Source organism: Bos taurus, chromosome 4, assembly GCF_002263795.3.
Source record: "Bos taurus isolate L1 Dominette 01449 registration number 42190680 breed Hereford chromosome 4, ARS-UCD2.0, whole genome shotgun sequence".
Taxonomy (NCBI): domain Eukaryota; kingdom Metazoa; phylum Chordata; class Mammalia; order Artiodactyla; family Bovidae; genus Bos; species Bos taurus.
This window is the reverse complement of record NC_037331.1, coordinates 72,370,933-72,393,684: the sequence shown is the minus strand read 5'-3', so window position 1 is coordinate 72,393,684 and position 22,752 is coordinate 72,370,933. Positions and strand designations below refer to the sequence as shown.

General features: G+C 37.8%; 1 protein-coding gene and 1 long non-coding RNA gene across 2 annotated transcripts in view; one reads left to right on the top strand and one right to left on the bottom strand.

The window, feature by feature from the left end:
- The window catches only part of STEAP4 (STEAP4 metalloreductase), a 31,607-nt gene extending 13,573 nt beyond the window's left edge, over window positions 1-18,034 (top strand). The window contains exons 2-5 of the mRNA XM_002686859.6: window positions 10,366-10,823; window positions 11,443-11,970; window positions 13,234-13,398; window positions 14,777-18,034. Coding sequence (XP_002686905.1) covers window positions 10,368-10,823; window positions 11,443-11,970; window positions 13,234-13,398; window positions 14,777-15,040 — 1,413 coding nt within the window. The 5' untranslated portion in view covers window positions 10,366-10,367 and the 3' untranslated portion in view covers window positions 15,041-18,034. The remainder of the gene's footprint in view (window positions 1-10,365; window positions 10,824-11,442; window positions 11,971-13,233; window positions 13,399-14,776) is intronic.
- On the bottom strand, window positions 15,496-22,469 carry LOC132345119 (uncharacterized). Its single transcript, XR_009494250.1, has 2 exons — window positions 21,799-22,469; window positions 15,496-21,580 (listed from the first exon to the last, which is right to left on the bottom strand). It is a non-coding gene; the product is annotated as an uncharacterized lncRNA (long non-coding RNA).
- Between the last annotated feature and the right edge of the window lie 283 nt (window positions 22,470-22,752).

Sequence of the window (22,752 nt, the reverse complement as noted above, 5' to 3'; positions counted from 1 at the left end):
TCAATTCTTTGGTGATCAGCTTTCTTCACAGCCCAACTCTCACATCCATACATGACCACTGGAAAAACCATAGCCTTAACTAGATGGACCTTTGTTGGCCAAGTAATATCTCTGCTTTTTAATATGCTATCTAGGTTGGTCATTCCGGAGAAGGCAATGGCAACCCACTCCAGTACTTTTGCCTGAAAAAAGCCAGGGACAGAGGAGCCTGGTAGGCTATAGTCCATGGGGTCGCTAAGAGTCAGACACGACTGAGTGACTTCACTTTCACTTTTCACTTTCATGCATTGGAGAAGGAAATGGCAACCCACTCCAGTGCTCTTGCCTGGAGAATCCCAGGGATGGAGGAGCCTGGTGGGCGCCACGACTGATGCGACTTAGCAGCAGCAGCAGCAGGTTGGTCATAACTTTCCTTCCAAGGAGTAAGCGTCTTTTAATTTCATGGCTGCAATCAGCATCTGCAGTGATTTTGGAGCCCAAAAAAGTAAAGTCTGACACTTTTTCCACTGTTTCCCCATCTATTTCCCATGAAGTGATGGGGCCAGAAGCCATGATCTTTGTTTTCTGAATGTTGAGCTTTAAGCCAACTTTTTCACTCTCCTCTTTCACTTTCATCAAGAGGCTCTTTAGTTCCTCTTCACTTTCTGCCATAAGGGTGGTGTCATCTGCATATCTGAGGTTATTGATATTTCTCATGGCCATCTTGATTCCAGCTTGTGATTCTTTCAGCCCAGTGTCTCTCATTATGTACTCTGCATAGAAGTTTAATAAGCAAGGTGACAATATACAGCCTTGACGAACTCCTTTTCCTATTTGGAACCAGTCTGTTGTTCCATGTCCAGTTCTAACTGTTGCTTCCTGACCTGCATATAGGTTTCTAAGAGGCAGGTCAGGTGGTCTGGTATTCCCATCTCTTTCAGAATTTTCCACAGTTTATTGTGATACACACAATCAAAGGCTTTGGCATAGTCAATAAAGCAGAAATAGATGATTAAGATGATCCAAATGAGAATATGTCAATATAGACATCATCCATCTCACTGCAGGACAGAGGAACTTTGTAAAATCTGTATTTTGCTTGCAAATGTTCATTCCAATATAAAAAAGAGAAAAATAATATATTATGACAAATAATGAAAAAAAGTGATAGGACAGACAGGCACACAGGCATTCTTTCAATACACTTACAAACCAGTTCCACAAAGTAAAAAATTAAAGCATCATTCAGCAGTTTGAGGGTTTGAGTTATAACAACTAATTGTTAACTGATTAGAAATATAAATTGCTACACTAGTTTGTATTTGAAGATGCTCCTAAGAATTTTTCAAAGGCATAGCTGTATTTCCATATGATAGGCTGTGCTCATCTCCAGGTGCTTTCTCATATAAAGTCATACCCTTCTCTGATACAGTTCAAGATATTAGTCATCAGCTAGTTTATAAAATGATTCAGCTGTTGTGGTTAATTCAATTATTCAAAGAGTTTCTGTGGAAGTATATAAAAGTCTTATATGTCTTGTCCCTTTTCTCTATAACTTATGATTATTTATAAAAGTCTGAATGATCTGCCTGTGATATAGATATTAATACACAGCTTCAGATAAGCTCAGGTAAGAATTCCTTTTTTCTAATTTGAAAAGATACATGCATTCCCATAGAAGCACTATTTACAATAGACAAGACAAGGAAAAAACTAAATGTCCATCAAGAGATGAATGGATAAAGAAGACATTGTATATATAAACACTGGAATATAAGCCAGTCTTAAAAAAGAATGAAATAATTTAATTTGGATGCACTAAAATAAAGAAACAATGAAAAAAAAAAAAAAAAAAGAATGAAATAATGCAACATGGCTGGCCCTGCATGTTAAGTCTCTTCAGAGGGGTCCAACTCTTTTCTACCCTATGGACCGTAGCTGGCCAGGCTCCCCTGACCATGGGATTCTCCAAGCAAGAATACTGGAGTGGGCTGACATGCCCTCCTCCAGGGGACCGTCCTGACCAGAGATCAAACTCACATCTCTAATGTCTCTTGCATTGTCAGGCAAGTTCCTTACCACTAGCACCACCTGGGAAGACCCCAAAGTAATTTAGACAAAAACAAACGTCATATGATATCACTTACATGTGGAATCTTTTTAAAATGATACTAATAAACTTATTTACAAAAAAGAAATAGACTCACAGGTGTAGAAAACAAAATGGATGGTTATCAAAGCAGAGGGGTAGTAGGGAGGGGAGATAAATTAGGAGTTTGGGATTAACATACAAACACTAATATATATATATATATATATATATATAATATATATATATATACATATATATATATATTATAGATAAATAAGGACTGACTATATAGCACAGGGAACTATATTCAACATCTTGTAAGAACCTATAATGGAAAAGAATATGAAAAAGAATACACACACACACATATATATATTTACTATACCCTGAAACTAACACAACACTGGAAAAAAACAAAAACAAAAAAATTTAGGTATTTTCCATAGGCTAAAATGAAAAGGGCAAATTTCTGAACTTCTTTTAAAAAGGTGAAAGCTTCATATGCTCTGCAATCTGCATGAAATTCACTATGTCGGAAGTGAATAGTGATTAGGTCTGGTTTGAAATTCCACATCAAATTCATGGAGTTTTACTTTAAATCCATTTGGGTGAAAGAAGTAATGTCCTTAATAGCTCCCCCACCACCAACTTTCTCTCTTTACTCCTCCCTTCCTCCCAGTGTTCACTCTATTCTCATTCAGCTTCCTCTTCATCATGCACCTCTCACTGTGCCGGACACACAGAGCAAACTGCAGCTTACAACTCTAACGATCCACCCCTCCAATATCATCCAATAAATATTTATCAACAAATGCCTGGCCCATCACAGTCAGTGCTCTTTTTAGCACTGAGGTTGCATCACTGAACACAAGAGACTACTACCCACTGCCCCCCCAAAAAAGATTAACTAAAAGCTTACACTATACACTAAATATTGGAAAGAGAATTTTTTTGAGAAAATTCAGAATCAAAATAAGAAATAATATTCTTTGAAAATGGAGAATATCCTAGATGATTTTATTAGATCATAAAAACTTCAAGAAGTTTTATTTGATTTATTATTAATTTAAATTTCAAAATCTTAAAAAGCAACACAGTCAGATGGTTTATAACTTTATATCAGTTTAGTTTTGCCCAGCATTTCTTTTACATTGGGTAAGATTAAGAAATCTTTTACTATATTGAAGTCATAAAGTTTATAACCTTTCCCCTCTAAGGTTATAAAATAATTCTCCATGGCCTCTTACAGTTCTATTATAGGTCCATTTCTTTAAAAAAAAATACATTCAAGTCTTAATATATTTTAAATTTACCTTGGGGAAGAGTGTGAGTATAGATTAAGCTTTTTATTCCAACTGGTTATTTAGTTGTCATAATATTAGCTACTGAATAAGCAATCTTTTCTACATCGACTTGAGATGCTCACCTTTATCATATAAATTTAGGTTCATTTCTGATTTTTTTTTCTCTATTCCACTGAACATTTGTTATTTCTGTGACAGCAGAATAATATTTTAGATTTAAAATATTTAATAAAACTGGTCCTCTATTTATTAGAATAGAACTAGCACACTTTTCAGAATGTATAGATTAAACCAGAGAAAACTGACATTTTTGTGAAGCTGAGGCTACCCACCCAGAGACATGCTGTACAGTTCTATTTACATGAATTTTCTGAGTCTTAGGGGATTTTTAAATTTTTCTTCATTTGGATCTTGTACATATCTGGTGTGTGTGCATGCTCAGTTGCCAAGTCATGTCTGACTCTTTATGACCCCACTGACTCTAGCCCACCAGGCTCTTCTATCCATGAGATTTCCCAGGCAAGAACACTGGAGTGGGTTGCCATTTCCTTCTCCAGGGGATCTTCCCCATATATACGATATATACCCTGTATCTTAAGTTCATTCGTAAATACTATCTCTATTTTGTTGCAGCCATAAATAGGGCCTTTTCTTCTATTAAATCTTCAAATTGGTTTATTTTTCTCATATGAGAAGAGCATTGATATTAATTGAGTGCCCACTCCAGAGAGAAGAAACACAGCTCCACCCACCAGAACACCGACACAAGCTTCCCTAACCAGGAAACCTTGACAAGCCACCTGTACAAACCCACACACAGTGAGGAAACGCCACAATAAAGAGAACTCCACAAACTGCCAGAATACAGAAAGGACACCCCAAACTCAGCAATTTAAACAAGATGAAGAGACAGAGGAATACTCAGCAGATAAAGGAACAGGATAAATGCCCACCAAACCAAACAAAAGAGGAAGAGATAGGGAATCTACCTGATAAAGAATTCCGAATAATGATAGTGAAATTGATCCAAAATCTTGAAACTAAAATGGAATCACAGATAAATAGCCTGGAGACAAGGATTGAGAAGATGCAAGAAAGGTTTAACAAGGACCTAGAAGAAATAAAAAAGAGTCAATATATAATGAATAATGCAATAAGTGAAATTAAAAACACTCTGGAGGCAACAAATAGTAGAATAACAGAGGCAGAAGACAGGATTAGTGAATTAGAAGATAGAATGGTAGAAATAAATGAATCAGAGAGGATAAAAGAAAAACGAATTAAAAGAAATGAGGACAATCTCAGAGACCTCCAGGACAATATTAAACGCTACAACATTCGAATCATAGGGGTTCCAGAAGAAGAAGACAAAAAGAAAGACCATGAGAAAATACTTGAGGAGATAATAGTGGAAAACTTCCCTAAAATGGGGAAGGAAATAATCACCCAAGTCCAAGAAACCCAGAGAGTACCAAACAGGATAAACCCAAGGAGAAACACCCCAAGACACATATTAATCAAATTAACAAAGATCAAATACAAAGAACAAATATTAAAAGCAGCAAGGGAAAAACAACAAATAACACACAAGGGAATTCCCATAAGGATAACAGCTGATCTTTCAATAGAAACTCTTCAAGCCAGGAGGGAATGGCAAGACATACTTAAAATGATGAAAGAAAATAACCTACAGCCCAGATTATTGTACCCAGCAAGGATCTCATTCAAGTATGAAGGAGAAATCAAAAGCTTTTCAGACAAGCAAAAGCTGAGAGAATTCTGCACCACCAAACCAGCTCTCCAACAAATACTAAAGGATATTCTCTAGACAGGAAACACAAAAACGGTGTATAAACTCGAACCCAAAACAATAAAGTAAATGGCAACGGGAACATACTTATCAGTAATTACCTTAAATGTAAATGGGTTGAATGCCCCAACCAAAAGACAAAGACTGGCTGAATGGATACAAAAACAAGACCCCTACATATGTTGTCTACAAGAGACCCACCTCAAAACAGGGGACACATACAGACTGAAAGTGAAGGGCTGGAAAAAGATTTTCCATGCAAATAGGGACCAAAAGAAAGCAGGAGTAGCAATACTCATATCAGATAAAATAGACTTTAAAACAAAGGCTGTGAAAAGAGACAAAGAAGGTCACTACATAATGATCAAAGGATCAATCCAAGAAGAAGATATAACAATTATAAATATATATGCACCCAACACAGGAGCACCACAGTACGTAAGACAAATGCTAACAAGTATGAAAGGAGAAATTAACAATAACACAATAATAGTGGGAGACTTTAATACCCCACTTACACCTATGGATAGATCAACTAAACAGAAAATTAACAAGGAAACACAAACTTTAAACGATACAATAGACCAGTTAGACCTAATTGATATCTATAGGTCATTTCATCCCAAAACAATGAATTTCACCTTTTTCTCAAGCGCACATGGAACCTTCTCCAGGATAGATCACATCCTGGGCCATAAAGCTAGCCTTGGTAAATTCAAAAAAATAGAAATCATTCCAAGCATTTTTTCTGAACACAATGCAGTAAGATTAGATCTCAATTACAGGAGAAAAACTAAAAAATTCCAACATATGGAGGCTGAACAACACCCTGCTGAATAACCAACAAATCACAGAAGAAATCAAAATTTGCATAGAAACGAATGAAAATGAAAACACAACAACCCAAAACCTGTGGGACACGGTAAAAGCAGTCCTAAGGGGAAAGTTCATAGCAATACAGGCACACCTCAAGAAACAAGAAAAAAGTCAAATAAATAACCTAACTCTACACCTAAAGCAACTAGAAAAGGAAGAAATGAAGAACCCCAGGGTTAGTAGAAGGAAAGAAATCTTAAAAATTAGAGCAGAAATAAATGCAAAAGAAACAAAAGAGACCATAGCAAAAATCAACAAAACCAAAAGCTGGTTCTTTGAAAGGATAAATAAAATTGACAAACCATTAGCCAGACTCATCAAGAAACAAAGGGAGAAAAATCAAATCAACAAAATTAGAAACGAAAATGGAGAGATCACAACAGACAACACAGAAATACAAAGGATCATAAGAGACTACTATCAACAATTATATGCCAATAAAATGGACAACGTGGAAGAAATGGACAAATTCTTAGAAAAGTACAACTTTCCAAAACTGGACCCGGAAGAAATAGAAAATCTTAACAGACCCATCACAAGCATGGAAATTGAAACTGTAATCAAAAATCTTCCAGCAAACAAAAGCCCCAGTCCAGACGGCTTCACAGCTGAATTCTACCAAAAATTTAGAGAAGAGCTAACACCTATCCTGCTCAAACTCTTCCAGAAAATTGCAGAGGAAGGTAAACTTCCAAACTCATTCTATGAGGCCACCATCACCCTAACACCAAAACCTGACAAAGATCCCACAAAAAAAGAAAACTACAGGCCAATATCACTGATGAACATAGATGCAAAAATCCTTAACAAAATTCTAGCAATCAGAATCCAACAACACATTAAAAAGATCATACACCATGATCAAGTGGGCTTTATCCCAGGGATGCAAGGATTCTTCAATATCTGCAAATCAATCAATGTAATACACCACATTAACAAATTGAAAAATAAAAACCATATGATTATCTCAATAGATGCAGAGAAAGCCTTTGACAAAATTCAACATCCATTTATGATAAAAACTCTCCAGAAAGCAGGAATAGAAGGAACATACCTCAACATAATAAAAGCTATATATGACAAACCCACAGCAAACATTATCCTCAATGGTGAAAAATTGAAAGCATTTCCTCTAAAGTCAGGAACAAGACAAGGGTGCCCACTTTCACCATTACTATTCAACATAGTTTTGGAAGTTTTGGCCACAGCAATCAGAGCAGAAAAAGAAATAAAAGGAATCCAAATTGGAAAAGAAGAAGTAAAACTCTCACTATTTGCAGATGACATGATCCTCTACATAGAAAACCCTAAAGAGTCCACCAGAAAATTACTAGAAATAATCAATGACTACAGTAAAGTTGCAGGATATAAAATCAACACACAGAAATCCCTTGCATTCCTATACACTAATAATGAGAAAACAGAAAGAGAAATTAAGGAAACAATTCCATTCACCATTGCAACGGAAAGAATAAAATACTTAGGAATATATCTACCTAAAGAAACTAAAGACCTATATATAGAAAACTATAAAACACTGGTGAAAGAAATCAAAGAGGACACTAATAGATGGAGAAATATACCATGTTCATGGATTGGAAGAATCAATATAGTGAAAATGAGTATACTACCCAAAGCAATTTATAGATTCAACGCAATCCCTATCAAGCTACCAACGGTATTCTTCACAGAGCTAGAACAAATAATTTCACAATTTGTATGGAAATACAAAAAACCTCGAATAGCCAAAGCGATCTTGAGAAAGAAGAATGGAACTGGAGGAATCAACCTACCTGACTTCAGGCTCTACTACAAAGCCACAGTTATCAAGACAGTATGGTACTGGCACAAAAACAGAAATATTGATCAATGGAATAAAATAGAAAGCCCAGAGATAAATCCACGCACATATGGACACCTTATCTTCGACAAAGGAGGCAAGAATATACAATGGATTAAAGACAATCTCTTTAACAAGTGGTGCTGGGAAATCTGGTCAACCACTTGTAAAAGAATGAAACTGGACCACTTTCTAACACCATACACAAAAATAAACTCAAAATGGATTAAAGATCTAAACGTAAGACCAGAAACTATAAAACTCCTAGAGGAGAACATAGGCAAAACACTCTCCGACATACATCACAGCAGGATCCTCTATGACCCACCTCCCAGAATATTGGAAATAAAAGCAAAAATAAACAAATGGGACCTAATTAACCTTAAAAGCTTCTGCACATCAAAGGAAACTATTAGCAAGGTGAAAAGACAGCCTTCAGAATGGGAGAAAATAATAGCAAATGAAGCAACCGACAAACAACTAATCTCAAAAATATACAAGCAACTCCTACAGCTCAACTCCAGAAAAATAAACGACCCAAACAAAAAATGGGCCAAAGAACTAAATAGACATTTCTCCAAAAAAGACATACAGATGGCTAACAAACACATGAAAAGATGCTCAACATCACTCATTATCAGAGAAATGCAAATCAAAACCACTATGAGGTACCATCTTACACCAGTCAGAATGGCTGCGATCCAAAAGTCTACAAATAATAAATGCTGGAGAGGGTGTGGAGAAAAGGGAACCCTCTTACACTGTTGGTGGGAATGCAAACTAGTACAGCCACTATGGAGAACAGTGTGGAGATTCCTTAAAAAACTGGAAATAGAACTGCCTTATGATCCAGCAACCCCACTGCTGGGCATACACACTGAGAAAACCAGAAGGGAAAGAGACACGTGTACCCCAATGTTCATCGCAGCACTGTTTATAATAGCCAAGACATGGAAGCAACCTAGATGCCCATCAGCAGATGAAAGGATAAGAAAGCTGTGGTACATATACACAATGGAGTATTACTCAGCCATTAAAAAGAATACATTTGAATCAGTTCTAATGAGGTGGATGAAACTGGAGCCTATTATACAGAGTGAAGTAAGCCAGAAGGAAAAACATAAATACAGTATACTAACGCATATATATGGAATTTAGAAAGATGGTAACAATAACCCGGTGTACGAGACAGCAAAAGAGACACTGATGTATAGAACAGTCTTATGGACTCTGTGGGAGAGGGAGAGGGTGGGAAGATTTGGGAGAATGGCAATGAAACATGTAAAATATCATGTAGGAAACGAGTTGCCAGTCCAGGTTCGATGCATGATGCTGGATGCTTGGGGCTGGTGCACTGGGACGGCCCAGAGGGATGGTATGGGGAGGGAGGAGGGAGGAGGGTTCGGGATGGGGAACACATGTATACCTGTGGCGGATTCATTTTGATATTTGGCAAAAACTAATACAATTATGTAAAGTTTAAAAATAAAATAAAATTAGAGAGAAAAAAAAAAAAAATTGAGTGCCCAGACAAGATATTGAATTGCTTTTATGTGTATAGCACTTTTTCAATTGACTTTTGAGTTTCCCAAGATTACAGTTTGATTTTCTACAACCCCTTTTGAATTTCTATACCTCTAATTTCTTTCTCCAGTACAATTGTGTTAGCTAGAATCCAAACAATAATATAGGATATATATATTTACCTCATTTATGACTTTATTAGGAATATTTCTAGTAATTCTCTTTAAAGTATGAAACTGAATTTTAGGTTAAGAAAGATACTTTGTATGTTAAGGAAATATATATTTGTTCCTTTTTAAAAAAATAATAAAAATAAAGAAAAACTGTCAAATTTTAATGTAGGTCCACTTAGCATACATAAATATGGTCTGCTGGGAGCCAGCGTGAGGAAATAATTTTCTAATATGGTGTATTCTATTAATAGATTTTATAATATTGAATTTATAGAACTAATCTTTACATTTTTAGAATAATCCTATCTGATCCAAGTGCACTGTCTCATAACAGGCTACCAGATACTGTTGGTTAATTTGGGATTTTGCATCACTAAATATAAATAAGTTGGTCTATAATTTCCATATTAGTGCATTCTTTGTTAGATTTTGCTCTTGAGAATTTTGGGAACTCAATAATGTAAGTACTAATGTAATAATGTAAGTACTCAATAATGCAGTATCATTGTGATACACATCCACAGTTTAAGACCGCAACTGGTAAATGTCTTGGGTTTTCACTGCGTTTCTTCATCCAATACAAGATTTTGTTAAATAAGACAGAATATATGAGACAGTTTTTACTCCTTCCAAATTTTGTAGGGAATGTGCTTGAGGTAATTCATCAGAAGATTCAAACATCACTCAATCACTGTTTCCTTGATATAATTTTCATTCCTTTTTACCAGAACATTCATATTTTGTTTGGGTATTTGATTATCTTTCAGTTATGGAGAAAACTTCTACAGATGCATCTCCTCTCACTATGTATTCTTCAGAAAAGCAAGAAACTGTATGCATTTTTGGAACTGGAGATTTTGGAAGATCACTGGGACTTAAAATGCTCCAGTGTGGTTATTCTATTGTTTTTGGAAGTCGAACCCCTGGGATGTCCAGCCTGCTGCCCAATGATGCAGAGGTCATGAGCTACTCTGATGCAGCCCAGAAATCTGACATTATAATCATAACAATACACAGGGAACATTATGATTTTCTCACAGAATTAACCGAGGTTCTCAAGGGGAAGATATTGGTTGATGTCAGCAACAACCTCAAAATCAATCAGTATCCAGAGTCAAATGCAGAGTACCTTGCTCAGTTGGTGCCGGGAACCCACGTGGTAAAAGCATTTAACACCATCTCAGCCTGGGCTCTCCAGTCAGGGGCGCTGGATGCAAGTCGGCAGGTAAGATTACAAGATAGATTTACACTCCATCTTTAAAAAGTAAATGTCTTAATATGCACTTACCTCAAAGATTCCAAAACATAATTTCAAAATAAAATATTTTATTTTGCTAATATGTGCCATGAATAGCTTTCTTGGGTTTGACAAAGTAGGGTAACCAATTGTAGTGATTTCCCATTATCTATACCCTGAGCTTTCAGCTTGATAGAACCCAATGGTGTCAACCTCTAGAGGCCTCCTGTCAGTACTAGAAAATAACACTGCTAAATTGTTGATGGATATCCTTTCTACTCCCATTACTTTGTATGAAATGGGTTTCATTTATTCATCAAGATTAAAAACAATCCGTAAGTGATGTGGCACCCACAAATACAGAAGAGAACTCAAGTTGTCTGTACTGCAGAAAACCAAGTCTAATCATATCAAGGCCATATGCCTAAGCCACTCTCAACTTAAAAGCCTGGTACTTAACTATCCAACATACATGTGCAAGTCTAAACCATTATCTCATTAAATATGTTCACTCTACAGCCTTATTTTAGAAGCAGTTAACTACTATATAACAACGTCCTCCATTACTAAAGAAAGAATAAATACAAAATTAATTCTTTTAACCCAGGTGTTTATCTGCGGAAATGACAGCAAAGCCAAGCAAAGAGTGATGGACGTCGTTCGTAGTCTTGGACTTACTCCATTGGATAAAGGATCTCTCATGGCAGCCAATGAAATGGAAAACTACCCGCTACAACTCTTTCCAATGTGGAGGTTCCCCTTCTATTTGTCTGCTGTTCTGTGTGTCTTCTTCTTTTTCTACTGTGTAATAAGAGAAGTAATCTACCCTTATGTTTATGAAAAAAGAGACAGGACATTCCGTCTGCCTATTTCTATTCCAAATCGGGTCTTTCCAATAGCAGCACTCACACTGCTCGCCTTGGTTTACCTCCCTGGTGTTATTGCTGCCATTCTGCAGCTGTACCGAGGTACAAAGTACCGCCGATTCCCAGACTGGCTTGACCACTGGATGCTTTGCAGAAAGCAGCTTGGCTTGATAGCACTGGGATTTGCCTTCCTTCATGTCCTCTACACACTTGTGATCCCTATTCGTTATTATGTACGATGGACATCGAACAACAGAACCATTACCCAGGTACATCTCTACTCACTTGTATTCTCCTATTTTTAAGTCAAAGAGCAATCTTGCTACATCATATTCCATTTCATAATTATAGAAAACCACTCTTCTAAACATCTTTAATTTTTAAAGCAGCTACAGTTAGATAGTTCATGTTTGTCTTGGGGAGCTTATTGTTTTACTTTGGTTTTTTAACAAATCCTGTTGAAATCTCATATAACTATTGAAGAGTCAGAGTTAGATTCCCAGGTTCACTTGAATCCATATCTGTATTCTCAGGATTCACTGGTACACAGATGTAAGGGCTCAGGAAAACCTAATGAACCTACTTGAGTTACTTCAATAAATGGAAGCCAAAATTTAAAGTTTCTATTTTTATGCATGCTACTTTCTTTTGGAAGTCAAAACCAACCATCTTATAAGTGAGGGGGCTTCATGTCCAAACATGAATCAGAGGAATGTAAACAAATTTACAAAAGGGTGTTTATAACTCTGTTAATGTTTGTCTTGTGGGATGCCATCCTCAATGACTAGAAAACTAAACAATTCTGAGCAATTGTCAAAAACTATATTTTGCACAGTCAAAATATTCAGAGAGAATCAGCTCAGGGAGTCTTAAAGCAGTTCCAGAGAAAGTTCTATACATCAGTTCTGGTTTGGAAATAATTGGTTTTGATCAATCCTACTGCAGTGTCAAAGTTTATTAGTCAATAACTCATTGATGGTGTGTCTGTGGGATTTCTATACATTATTTCCATAACAAATACATAGTATGTCCTCGGGTAATAGGCATGTTACAGGGGCCAGATTTCTCTCAAGATGTGTTACAACAGACCTGAGGCTACATTCCAAAAAAAAAGAAAAGAACTCAAACTTCATGTGTGTGAATAATCAGCATATAAAGCAGGAAAACAGAACCCTAATGTAATTGTTTGAGAACATCAATTTTTGCTTGGGGAACAAGAAGCCATATGGTAAAGAAGGTTTAAGTAAATGTTTATTTTGTTTTAGGATTTACAGGGTCAATTAAAATTCTCTATACAATTTCTGGAGTCAACTATCATAGTAAAGTCCTAATAGAACCAATTACTTTTTCTATCAAAAAACATAATATCTAAGTATATTTTTCTAAGTGTAATTATTTTGAGTGACTCTTCAGAAATGTTATACAACTTGCATTGAGCAAAGAAACGATGTAGAGGTATTTTTTCATCACCTTAAAAGTTTGGGCAATTTGTAAAAAATGAAATTTTTAAAAATTGCTTCTAACTATTTTAGGTAATAACCAAGAAAGAAAATCCATTTAGTACCACTAACTCCTGGCTCAGTGATTCATATATCGCTTTGGGAATGCTCGGATTTTTCCTGTTTGTACTCTTGGGGATCACTTCCTTGCCATCAGTTAGCAACATGGTCAACTGGAGAGAGTTTCGATTTGTCCAGGTAAAAGGACTTCATGATTTAATCTACTTTTTAGTGCAAAATGATTCTGAGTTAACAAATATTCTGATTTTTCTCTCATACGTGCATAAATTTTCATTTTGCTCCATCAGTTCCCTAGCAATCACATAAAAATAGCAACTGAAACAATTTCAGATTAGAAAAGCTAAACTCTGGAACCCAAAGGCAGATTCCATAATGGTTTGATTTCCCAGCAGGACAAGATTCCTGACCACTCCCAGAGACACAGCTAAGAGTACATAGTGAAAAGCATCAACTACTACTGAACCCTGTGCATGGAGCTATACTAGGCTCAAGGTGGAAAGAAACCCACACACAAAATTTCTACTTCTGAAAATCAACTTTAGAATATGGACTTATGGGTATAAAACTTTCTATGCTAGCCTGTCATCATACCAGATTCAGTGCTGGTCTGTAAGATGGAATATCAGTGTTTCCACACATCAACCACCAGATACATCATTAAAGGCAGTTAGTAACTAATTTTGTAGACCAGGGGTCTTCAAAGTGTGGCATCTGGACCACCAGCAGCAGCAGCATCACCTGGGATCATGTTAGATACAAATCCTCATGCCCCACCCCTACCAAACTGAATCAGAAACTCTGGAGGTATTGAGGCAGGAGTTAGATAGGCCCCAGGTTGAACAAGTTCTCCCCTGTGAACAAAAACCCCATGATAGGAGAAACTCCATAAAAACAGGATGATGGAGGAGGCTGTGCCCTGCACAGATACCAAATTAAAAAAGAAACACACACACATTCCTCGTTCTTGAAGTTAGGGAGTGAGTTGCCATTTCCTTCTCCAATGCGTGAAAGTGAAGTCGCTCAGTCGTGTCCGACTCTTAGCCACCCCATGGACTGCAGCCTACTAGGCTTCTCCATCCATGGGATTTTCCAGGCAAGAGTACTGGAGTGGGGTGCCATCACCTTCTCCGACAATTCAGCTAGTATCTGTTTTTAGTCAGCAACATGCACTAAAGTGGTATTTCTTGAGGACATACTGTGTTTTGTTCATCTCTGGCCTCCAGAAAAGATGATCCAGGAAAGAGTGTTACCCTTGAAAAAGAAGGTACATTACTTATTCAAATGCAAAAGAATCTATTCCTGGGAACCTTTCTTATCCAGTTAGGTTAAGATGAAACCACCAAGTCATTTGTAAGCAGTCTTTTCTTTTTTTTTTTTTAAATGATACAATGATCATCCTAAAGCAGAGTTAATGTTTTTTCCATTCTTGGCAGTGTTCTAAATACTACAGGTTTCAAAGGCTTGTCGCTTTGACAAATACCCTTCACTGACTCACAGTATTTCACGTGAAAATGTAAACAGTGTTAATGTACATGTTTTTGTTTCTTGTTTATAGTCCAAACTGGGTTATTTGACCCTGATCTTGTGCACAGCCCACACCTTGGTGTACGGTGGGAAGAGATTCCTCAACCCTTCGAATCTTGTGTGGTATCTCCCTTCAGCCTACGTGATTGCGCTGATCATCCCTTGCACAGTGCTGGTGATCAAGTTCATCCTCATCTTGCCATGTATAGACAAGACCCTTATGCGGATCCGCCAGGGTTGGGAAAGGAACCCGAAATACTCAGAATCATCACTGAATGGAAAAACAGATATTTAAAGCAAAATTCAATTCCCCTGGACTTCTTAACCGTGGTGTTGCATGTTTAGAGAAGAATAATTAGTGCAGTGAAGAAAGTATTTTTCTTCCACCATGGGCTGAAGTTTGTGAACAGAGAAAGAAATCATGCCTGACTTTGAGAAATGGGACACCATTTAATCTCAGGTCCGCATTGAATCACTGCTGGTCTCTGCCTCTCCTTTTTTTGGAGGTGGGGGGGGCTGAATCACCATTAGCTTTGTGGTTTCACAATAAGAAGCTTCTTTGCTGTGGGCAACATGCATGACCTAATGTCTTGCAAAATCCAGGGGAAGTACATGCAGTTTCCTTCTCTGGTTCAAGGGCTAAGTAGAGTGAAAGAGAAAATACTAAGATGGTGGCCGCTGATAAGGGCTTTATTAGATCTGTCTGAAAAAGAGGGCCAAGGAAGCAAAAGGAATGAGATTTTTATTCTGGTTTTTGGAAGTGCAGGTGATTATAAATATTGCCATGGTAAATTCTGTAGTTACGTGTACTTTTTGATATTTTTTTTAACCAACCTGGACATGTAGTGTGGAGAATTATTTTGTAAAACAATAAAAATTTCACAATAGATTAGAAATAATCATGGACTGGATATATGCAAACTTATACAGTTGTCATAAAATCATTCCTCCACAAAGGAATAGGTGTAAAAAAGATTGAGTTAAAAATGAGGGATATCCACTTGGATTTTCTCAATGTACCATACGTGAAGAAGAGTTGATAAAAGCTCTTGTGCAAAAAGTTTAAAAAAATTAAATAAATTTTATAAAGTTTGTACTACATCAGGTTTACTATTATTTAGGTTATGTGCTATGCTTTGTAAATAACATATTTCAAATTTGTTCAATATTAATCATCTATGAAATGAATTGCTAGTATAAAAAAGTAGCTTCTATAATTTATCATAGTTTGTTATAAATGTAAGCAGTGAAATTAAATGAATATTGAAAGTATAAGTTGGACCAATACACAGATGAGACAGAATTTCGAAGTCTTAGGCAGAAGAGCTGTGAGCAGCAGTTTGTAATAGGAGACTTGGTTCTTTCTCAAGTCCTAGCTGGAAGGCAGGATGGTTTTCTCTGCTTTTCTGTAGTAATGATGCCATTTCCAAGATGACCTTCAGCAGGAGTAGCCTTCCTGGCTCATACATGGAGCTGAGAGGAGCCTTATGTATGACCTTTCCACAAGCCGAAATAACCAAAAGTCTTCGGATTTGACAATTTTCTGCCTGCCTCACATAGGCCATTTCTTTTACTTTTTACTTTCACTATCATATATTCTATATGACATTATACAAAATGATTACAATATATTAAAACATCACCCACAATCCAGAATATTTTTCTATAAAATGTTTTGAAAATAGTTCTACTGTATATTCAATTGTGTATCCTTCCTTTTTTACTTAATATACTGCAGCTTTGTTTGCTTACTTATATGCTTTATGTATTGAATCAGTGGCTGCATGATATTACATCAAATATACATTTATTTTACCACTGCTCTAATTCAACATTTAGGTTATACCCATTTTTTACTAAAACAACATTTCAGAGGATACCTTAGCACTTATAACTTTAGTGTGTATTTTAAGTTACTTCTTCAGAATACTTGCGAAGAATTGGGATTAAAACTTTAAAAACATTTAATGTAATTGCTGAATTATTTCTGAAGTTAATATCATTGGCACCATTTGAAGATGTTGGTTTCATTATACCCTTGAGTTCAGTTCAGTTCAGTCGCTCAGTCATGTCTGACTTTGCGATCCCATGGACTCCAGCACACCAGGCTTCCCTGTCCATGACCAACTCCCAGAGCTCACTCAAACTCATGTCCATCAAGTCAGTGGTGCCATCCAACCATCTCATCCTCTGTCGTCCCCTTGTCCTCCCATCTTCAATCTTTCCCATTATACCCTTACAGATTTTTAAATTTCAGCTTGTGTTAATGAAAAGACACCCAGAATATATGTTCCATTCGTTTATCCTTGATCTACTCAAGGATTCAAAAAAGCTTGAGAGTTTGAGCAGAGCTGTGCTGTGTGGTGAAGACCCCAGGGCATCAGTGAGAAAGACAGGGTAACTGTCACTACTCATTCATTCTATTTTATGCAAAATACCCAAGTGTACTAGGGTTGGCCACTGACTTTTGGCTAGAGAATTGGTTATCTAAAGGTTAAGTACTATCCAGGCTAATCTAAAGGAAACCTTTGGGGTTAACCATGTTCCTTTTTTGGTAAAAGAGTAAGATTTTTACTGGCTATCTGGTTCATTACTAAGACTAGAAAATGCCACTCTTAGGTTAAACAAGGGGCTTCTTAGGTGGCTCAATGGGTAAAGAATCCGCCTGCAGTGCAGGAGACATAAGAGATATGGGTTCAGTCCCTGGGTCAGGAAGATACCCTGGGATTTAACATGGCAACCCACTCAAGCTTTAAAAAAAAAAGCTTACCTACAGTAAAAAGGATTCTGCTTTTATAACCTAGTAAAAATGTTCTTCTTGGGTACTTCACAAAAGGCATCCAGGGAGCCAGACATTCCAGAGCACCCCTGGTGGTTCTGGCATCACAGGGCATTGCTGGGCACGACCCTGGCCTCACCCACAAGGCTCCAAGCCCCACCAGCTGACCAGAGAAGCCAGTGCCCTCCTTTCACCCCTCCCAATATCCATTCCCAAGCCATCAAACCAATGTGCCCATCCTAACACAGCTGATTCCCCCAGTCTCCATAAGGTGGAAAAGAGTTTGAAACAGAAATAGGTGTGTTGTGTGAACTATAGTCCTTTTTAACTGTTCTAAGCTATTCTTCTACATTAAAAAAGTCAGACTAAACTTCCTCACTCCTCATACATTTCCTGTATTCTAGGAACATTTTTATTATATGATACACCTTTTATTTTTGTATATATTCCCCAGATTAAGGGATGACTGCTTTTGGAAATGTGTACTCATTAAACATTATTTTAAAAGTTTTTCCAGTTGTATAATCATTCTCGTGTTGACTCATCTGCATTCCAAAGAAAGTGACTTGAAGGTTTTGGTTCACAGTAGTTCCAGCATCTGGAACTAAAAATAGTTCCTTTCAGGGATAAGGAAAAGGAAAGGAAGTACAGTGGTTGGAAAGCACATTAGTGGATTTGCAGCTTCATGTGATACATGCCTACGCTCAGCACATGACGCATTCCAACATTCTGCATGTTTCAGTTTTTACCCTCAGAGATGGAAAAAGCATTGGCAGGTCAAATAGGTAGGGGTCAAACTATCCCACACTGGACTTTTGTGGAAGAAAAAAAAAGGCCTTCCTTCCTTCTCCCAGGTGGATGCCACCCAGACAGGGCAACTGCCTTAATGGGTAGACTGATTTCAAGCTGAATTTTAACCTGTGGGACCAGATATGAAATGCCTTGGGCAACGGAACAACTTCAGCCCTGATGAGTGTTACCTTTCTTTCAAAAGCAAAATAAAAACAGATAAATAAAGAGTCAGCAACCTTAAGTAAGCTAGAAAAAGACAGAACAAAGTCCCTTCTAGAAAGCTACTTTAACTAGAAATTGCATTCAAGAGCTCTCCATATGTTTACAGTTCAAGGATCACAGAAGAGTCATGATAAAAATGAATGCAAATATAATGAATTTGATCACTAGCAGCTCAAAAGGTTCTGGACCTCCTCCCCAAAGCAAGGTGGAATGGCAGTCAAGTTGCTGCACAGAGCTTGCAATTTCCATTCTCCATTGCAACTGTCCACACCACTACCTGTTTAATACACACACACCAAAAATCTCCTTATATGATTGATCCTCCTCTACTTTTCTACAGTGAGTTAAGATCACAATGTAGAAAAATCCTCCAGTCTTCCAAAGCTTCATTTAGTAGCATTCAGGAGAAGGGGAGTAAGTCACCCTTCTCTGCATTACCTTTCTGAAGTTTACAGCAAAGCCCTGAGCTCTCAGATATGAAGAAACAAGAAATCGATCCAACTGAGTGGGGAGAAGGATCAGGGGTGAAGGGGAAAGCAATGAAAATTGGAGTAAAGGGGAGCACAGACCAGCAGGGTCCTGCACCCTGCCTTAGCCCAGCCAGTTTCCTCCTTTCGTCCCTTCCAATGTCTTTCCCTCCCCAAACCATCAAACCAGTTTGACTATCCAAACACAGCTGACTCCTCCAGTTCACATAAGGCTCTACCTGTTTCCTGCTAGGAAGGTGTCTTTGAAGGCTTTTAATAGTGTTGACTGTATGATATTATGACCAAACACTAAGCACTTCACATGCAGTACCTTATTTCACCCTCATAACAACTGTCTAAAATACTCTTATTATTACCATTTTCCAGAAGAAACTGAGCCTCAAAAACACTGAGTGCCTTGCCTAGATAGAGGCAAACATGGGATTTGAATCCAGGCCATCTGAGTCCAGGACCACCACCTTTCAACACCATAGTATAATGGAGGACCCTCATGTGCTCCTCCAAAATATGCCTGAGGATCCATATATTAGGCCGAGTAGACTGAACCACTGGCAACCTTTTTTTTTTTAATATTTTTTAGCGGGAGCCTTAAATATTCCTGATCACCCCATCCTTAGCACTCCATATTTGCCTACTGCTGGTATTAGGATGCCATTTAAGGTTGTAGGGACCTGTGATGCCTTGGTTTCAGCATTGAACACAGCTCTCTTGTAAGCACCTTTTCATCTTCCCACCACAGTCTGGCCACAAGCTTTTTTAAGCAGCAGAAAGACTGCCGGAGGCAGGTACTAGGCAGTTCAGGTGTAGGTAGGCAAAAGCCCCTGACCGGAGGACTCAGAGGACCAATGAAAATACAGCTCTACAGACGCTGAAAGGCAAATGTTTTCTTTCTGTTTGGTTTCACCTTGGTGCTTTGTGCACTGAGAGGACTTATTTGTTCTTGAGATCCAGTAACACACCCAAGAAATTTCATAACACTTTTCACTTCGTATTTTAAGACTAGTTGAGAAATCTTAGTGCTAAAGAAAACAAGATTCAGTCTCACTACCTAAAGTGGCCAGTCTCTCGGTTTTGTAAATATGAAGGGCTGTTAAAACGGAACTCACAATGCATCAAAACAATCAGAACAGGATTAACTACAATTAAACTCTCCTTTAGGATTTTTAGAGAATTAGCATGCATTAACTAACTATGTATTAAAGAATACAACTCATATATTGGTTTCACTTTTACTAATCTTTTCTTTCACAGAAAGAAATGAAAGAGTAAGAGAATTACTGTTCAAGTTTCATTAAGGCAGAGAAGTAAAATCTTCTTAAAAGACGAAAGGTCTGCCCTCAAACTCAAGGATTCTTTATAGTCTCAACTGTCCAGCCAGCCAAGCAGGCTTAGCACTTCTCAAGATAAGCGTACTGACTGCCACCGGTAGGAAATCTGTCCATTCTTAGGTTCACAGGGCAATTAGAAAACTCTCTCATACCAAACCAAAATTGTCCTAATTGTTCTTCCATCCACTGGTCTCAGTGCCATCATTTAAAGTTGTGCCTTCTTCACCTATGCAGTGTTTTACTGTATTTATTTATTTATTAACTTATTTATATATTTTTGGCTGTGCCGGGTCTTCACTGCTGTGTGCAGGCTTTCTTTAGTTGCGGTGAGCAAGGGCTACGCTTCGTTGCAGTGTGCGGGCATCTCATTGTGATGGGTGGCTTCTCTTGCTGTGAAGATGGGCTCTAGGGCACATGCGTTTCAGTAGTTGTGACACCCGGGCTTACTTGCTGCAAGGCGTGTGGAATCCTCCCCAACAAGGGATCAAACTCATGTCCCCTGCATTGGCAGGCAGATTCCTAACCACTGGACCACCAGGGAAGTCCTACAGTGTTTTTATTTTTTTCAGTTAATCACAGACATTTGTGTGTGTGTGTGTGCGTGTGTGTGTGTGTCTGTAAAACACAAAATCACCACACTTAAATATCACAGCAACATCAAATTTCTATAGAAGTTTCTAAACTTTCAAGCTCAATTTCTGACTTTATCAGACAGGTGATAAATAGATCACAAACCATCTGCAGGCCACACTTTGAGAGGCACTCATAGATAGGTCTCACAACCTGGCCTGACTTGGGTTCCCCCAGAAGCCAACTCTGAGGCACGGATTCTAATGCAAATGTGTAGTTTATTCTGGAAATGAAACCATTAAGTATGGGGCATAGAGTAGGGAAGGAATAAAGTGTGGGTCCTCAAATCAGTTACCACCTTACCACCGCAGGTCCAACTCCACTGGGAAACTCTGGGAAACAGTGTCATACCTGTTATCCTCATCCAGAGGAAAGGAAAATGGTGTGGGCGGGTGGCAGTTCTACACCAAATTCCTGTTTATTACCAGATGAAAGAAGCTTCTAGGCACTAATTTTTTGGCTCTTCTGAAGTTTTCCCATATGCTCACTGTACATGCCACCATGGCCAAAGAGAAAGCCTGCAGTCAAGGTGTCACAGGTGCTCACAGAAGCAGTTTCCAGCTCATAGGGAGGGTAAGGGGTCAGCACCAACACACCTACAGAATTGAACAGAACAGCCAGTCAGAACAGTTCACAGTGGGACAAAGGTACTTCAACATGTGAAAAGACACTCAACTTCATTCATAAAGAAATACATGAAAACTCAACCTGCATTTATTTATTTATTTATTATTTTATTTTTTACTTTACAATATTGTATTGGTTTCGCCATACATCAACATGCATCAGCCTGCATTTAAATGCCATTTCTTACCTCACAGATGGGCAAAATCCAAAATCCAAAAGTTTGAGCACATACTCTGTGAGTAAGGCTGTGGAAACACACATTCTCATATATCACTCTAGGGTGTTTAAATCCGGACAATCCTAAGGAGAGAAATTAGGCATTATCTTTCAAAATTAAAAATGTACTCTGTATAACAGTCTCTAGGTTCATCACCTCATTAGAACTGACTCAAATGCATTCCTTTTTATAGCTGAGTAATATTGCATTGTGTATATGTACCACAACTTCCTTATCCATTCATCTGCCAATGGATATCTAGGTTGCTTCCATATCCTGGCTACTGTAAATAGTGCTGTAATGAACAGTAGGATACATATGTCTTTTTCAATTATGGTTTCCTCAGGGTATACGACCAGTAGTGGGATTGCTGGGTCGTACAGAAGTTTTATGGGCTTTCCTGGTGGCTCAGTGGTAAACAATCCATCTGCAATTCAGGAGACGTAAAGAGACATGGGTTTGATCCCTGGGTCAGGAAGATCCCCTGGAGTAGGAAATGGCAACCCACTCCAGTATTCTTGCCTGGAGAATCCCATGGACAGAGGAGCCTGGTGGTCTACAGTCCTTAGGGTCACAAAGAGTCAGACATGACTGAAGTGAGTAAACACACATGCACAAATGGTAGTTTATTACAAGTTTTCTAAGGAATCTCCACACTGTTCTCCATAGTGGCTGTATCAATTTACAGAGTCAGAAGAGAAAGACAAACACCATATATTGGTGGTTTAGTTGCTAAGCCATGCCCAACTCTTGCAAACCAACTTGCAGGGCAGCAAACAAAACAGACATAAAGAGCAGACTTTTCAACACAGTGAGGGAAGGAGAGGGTGGGATGATTTGAGAGAATAGCATTGAAACATTGCCATATGTTAAATACATAACCAGTGCGAGTTCGCTGTATTACGCAGGGAACCCAAAGCCAGT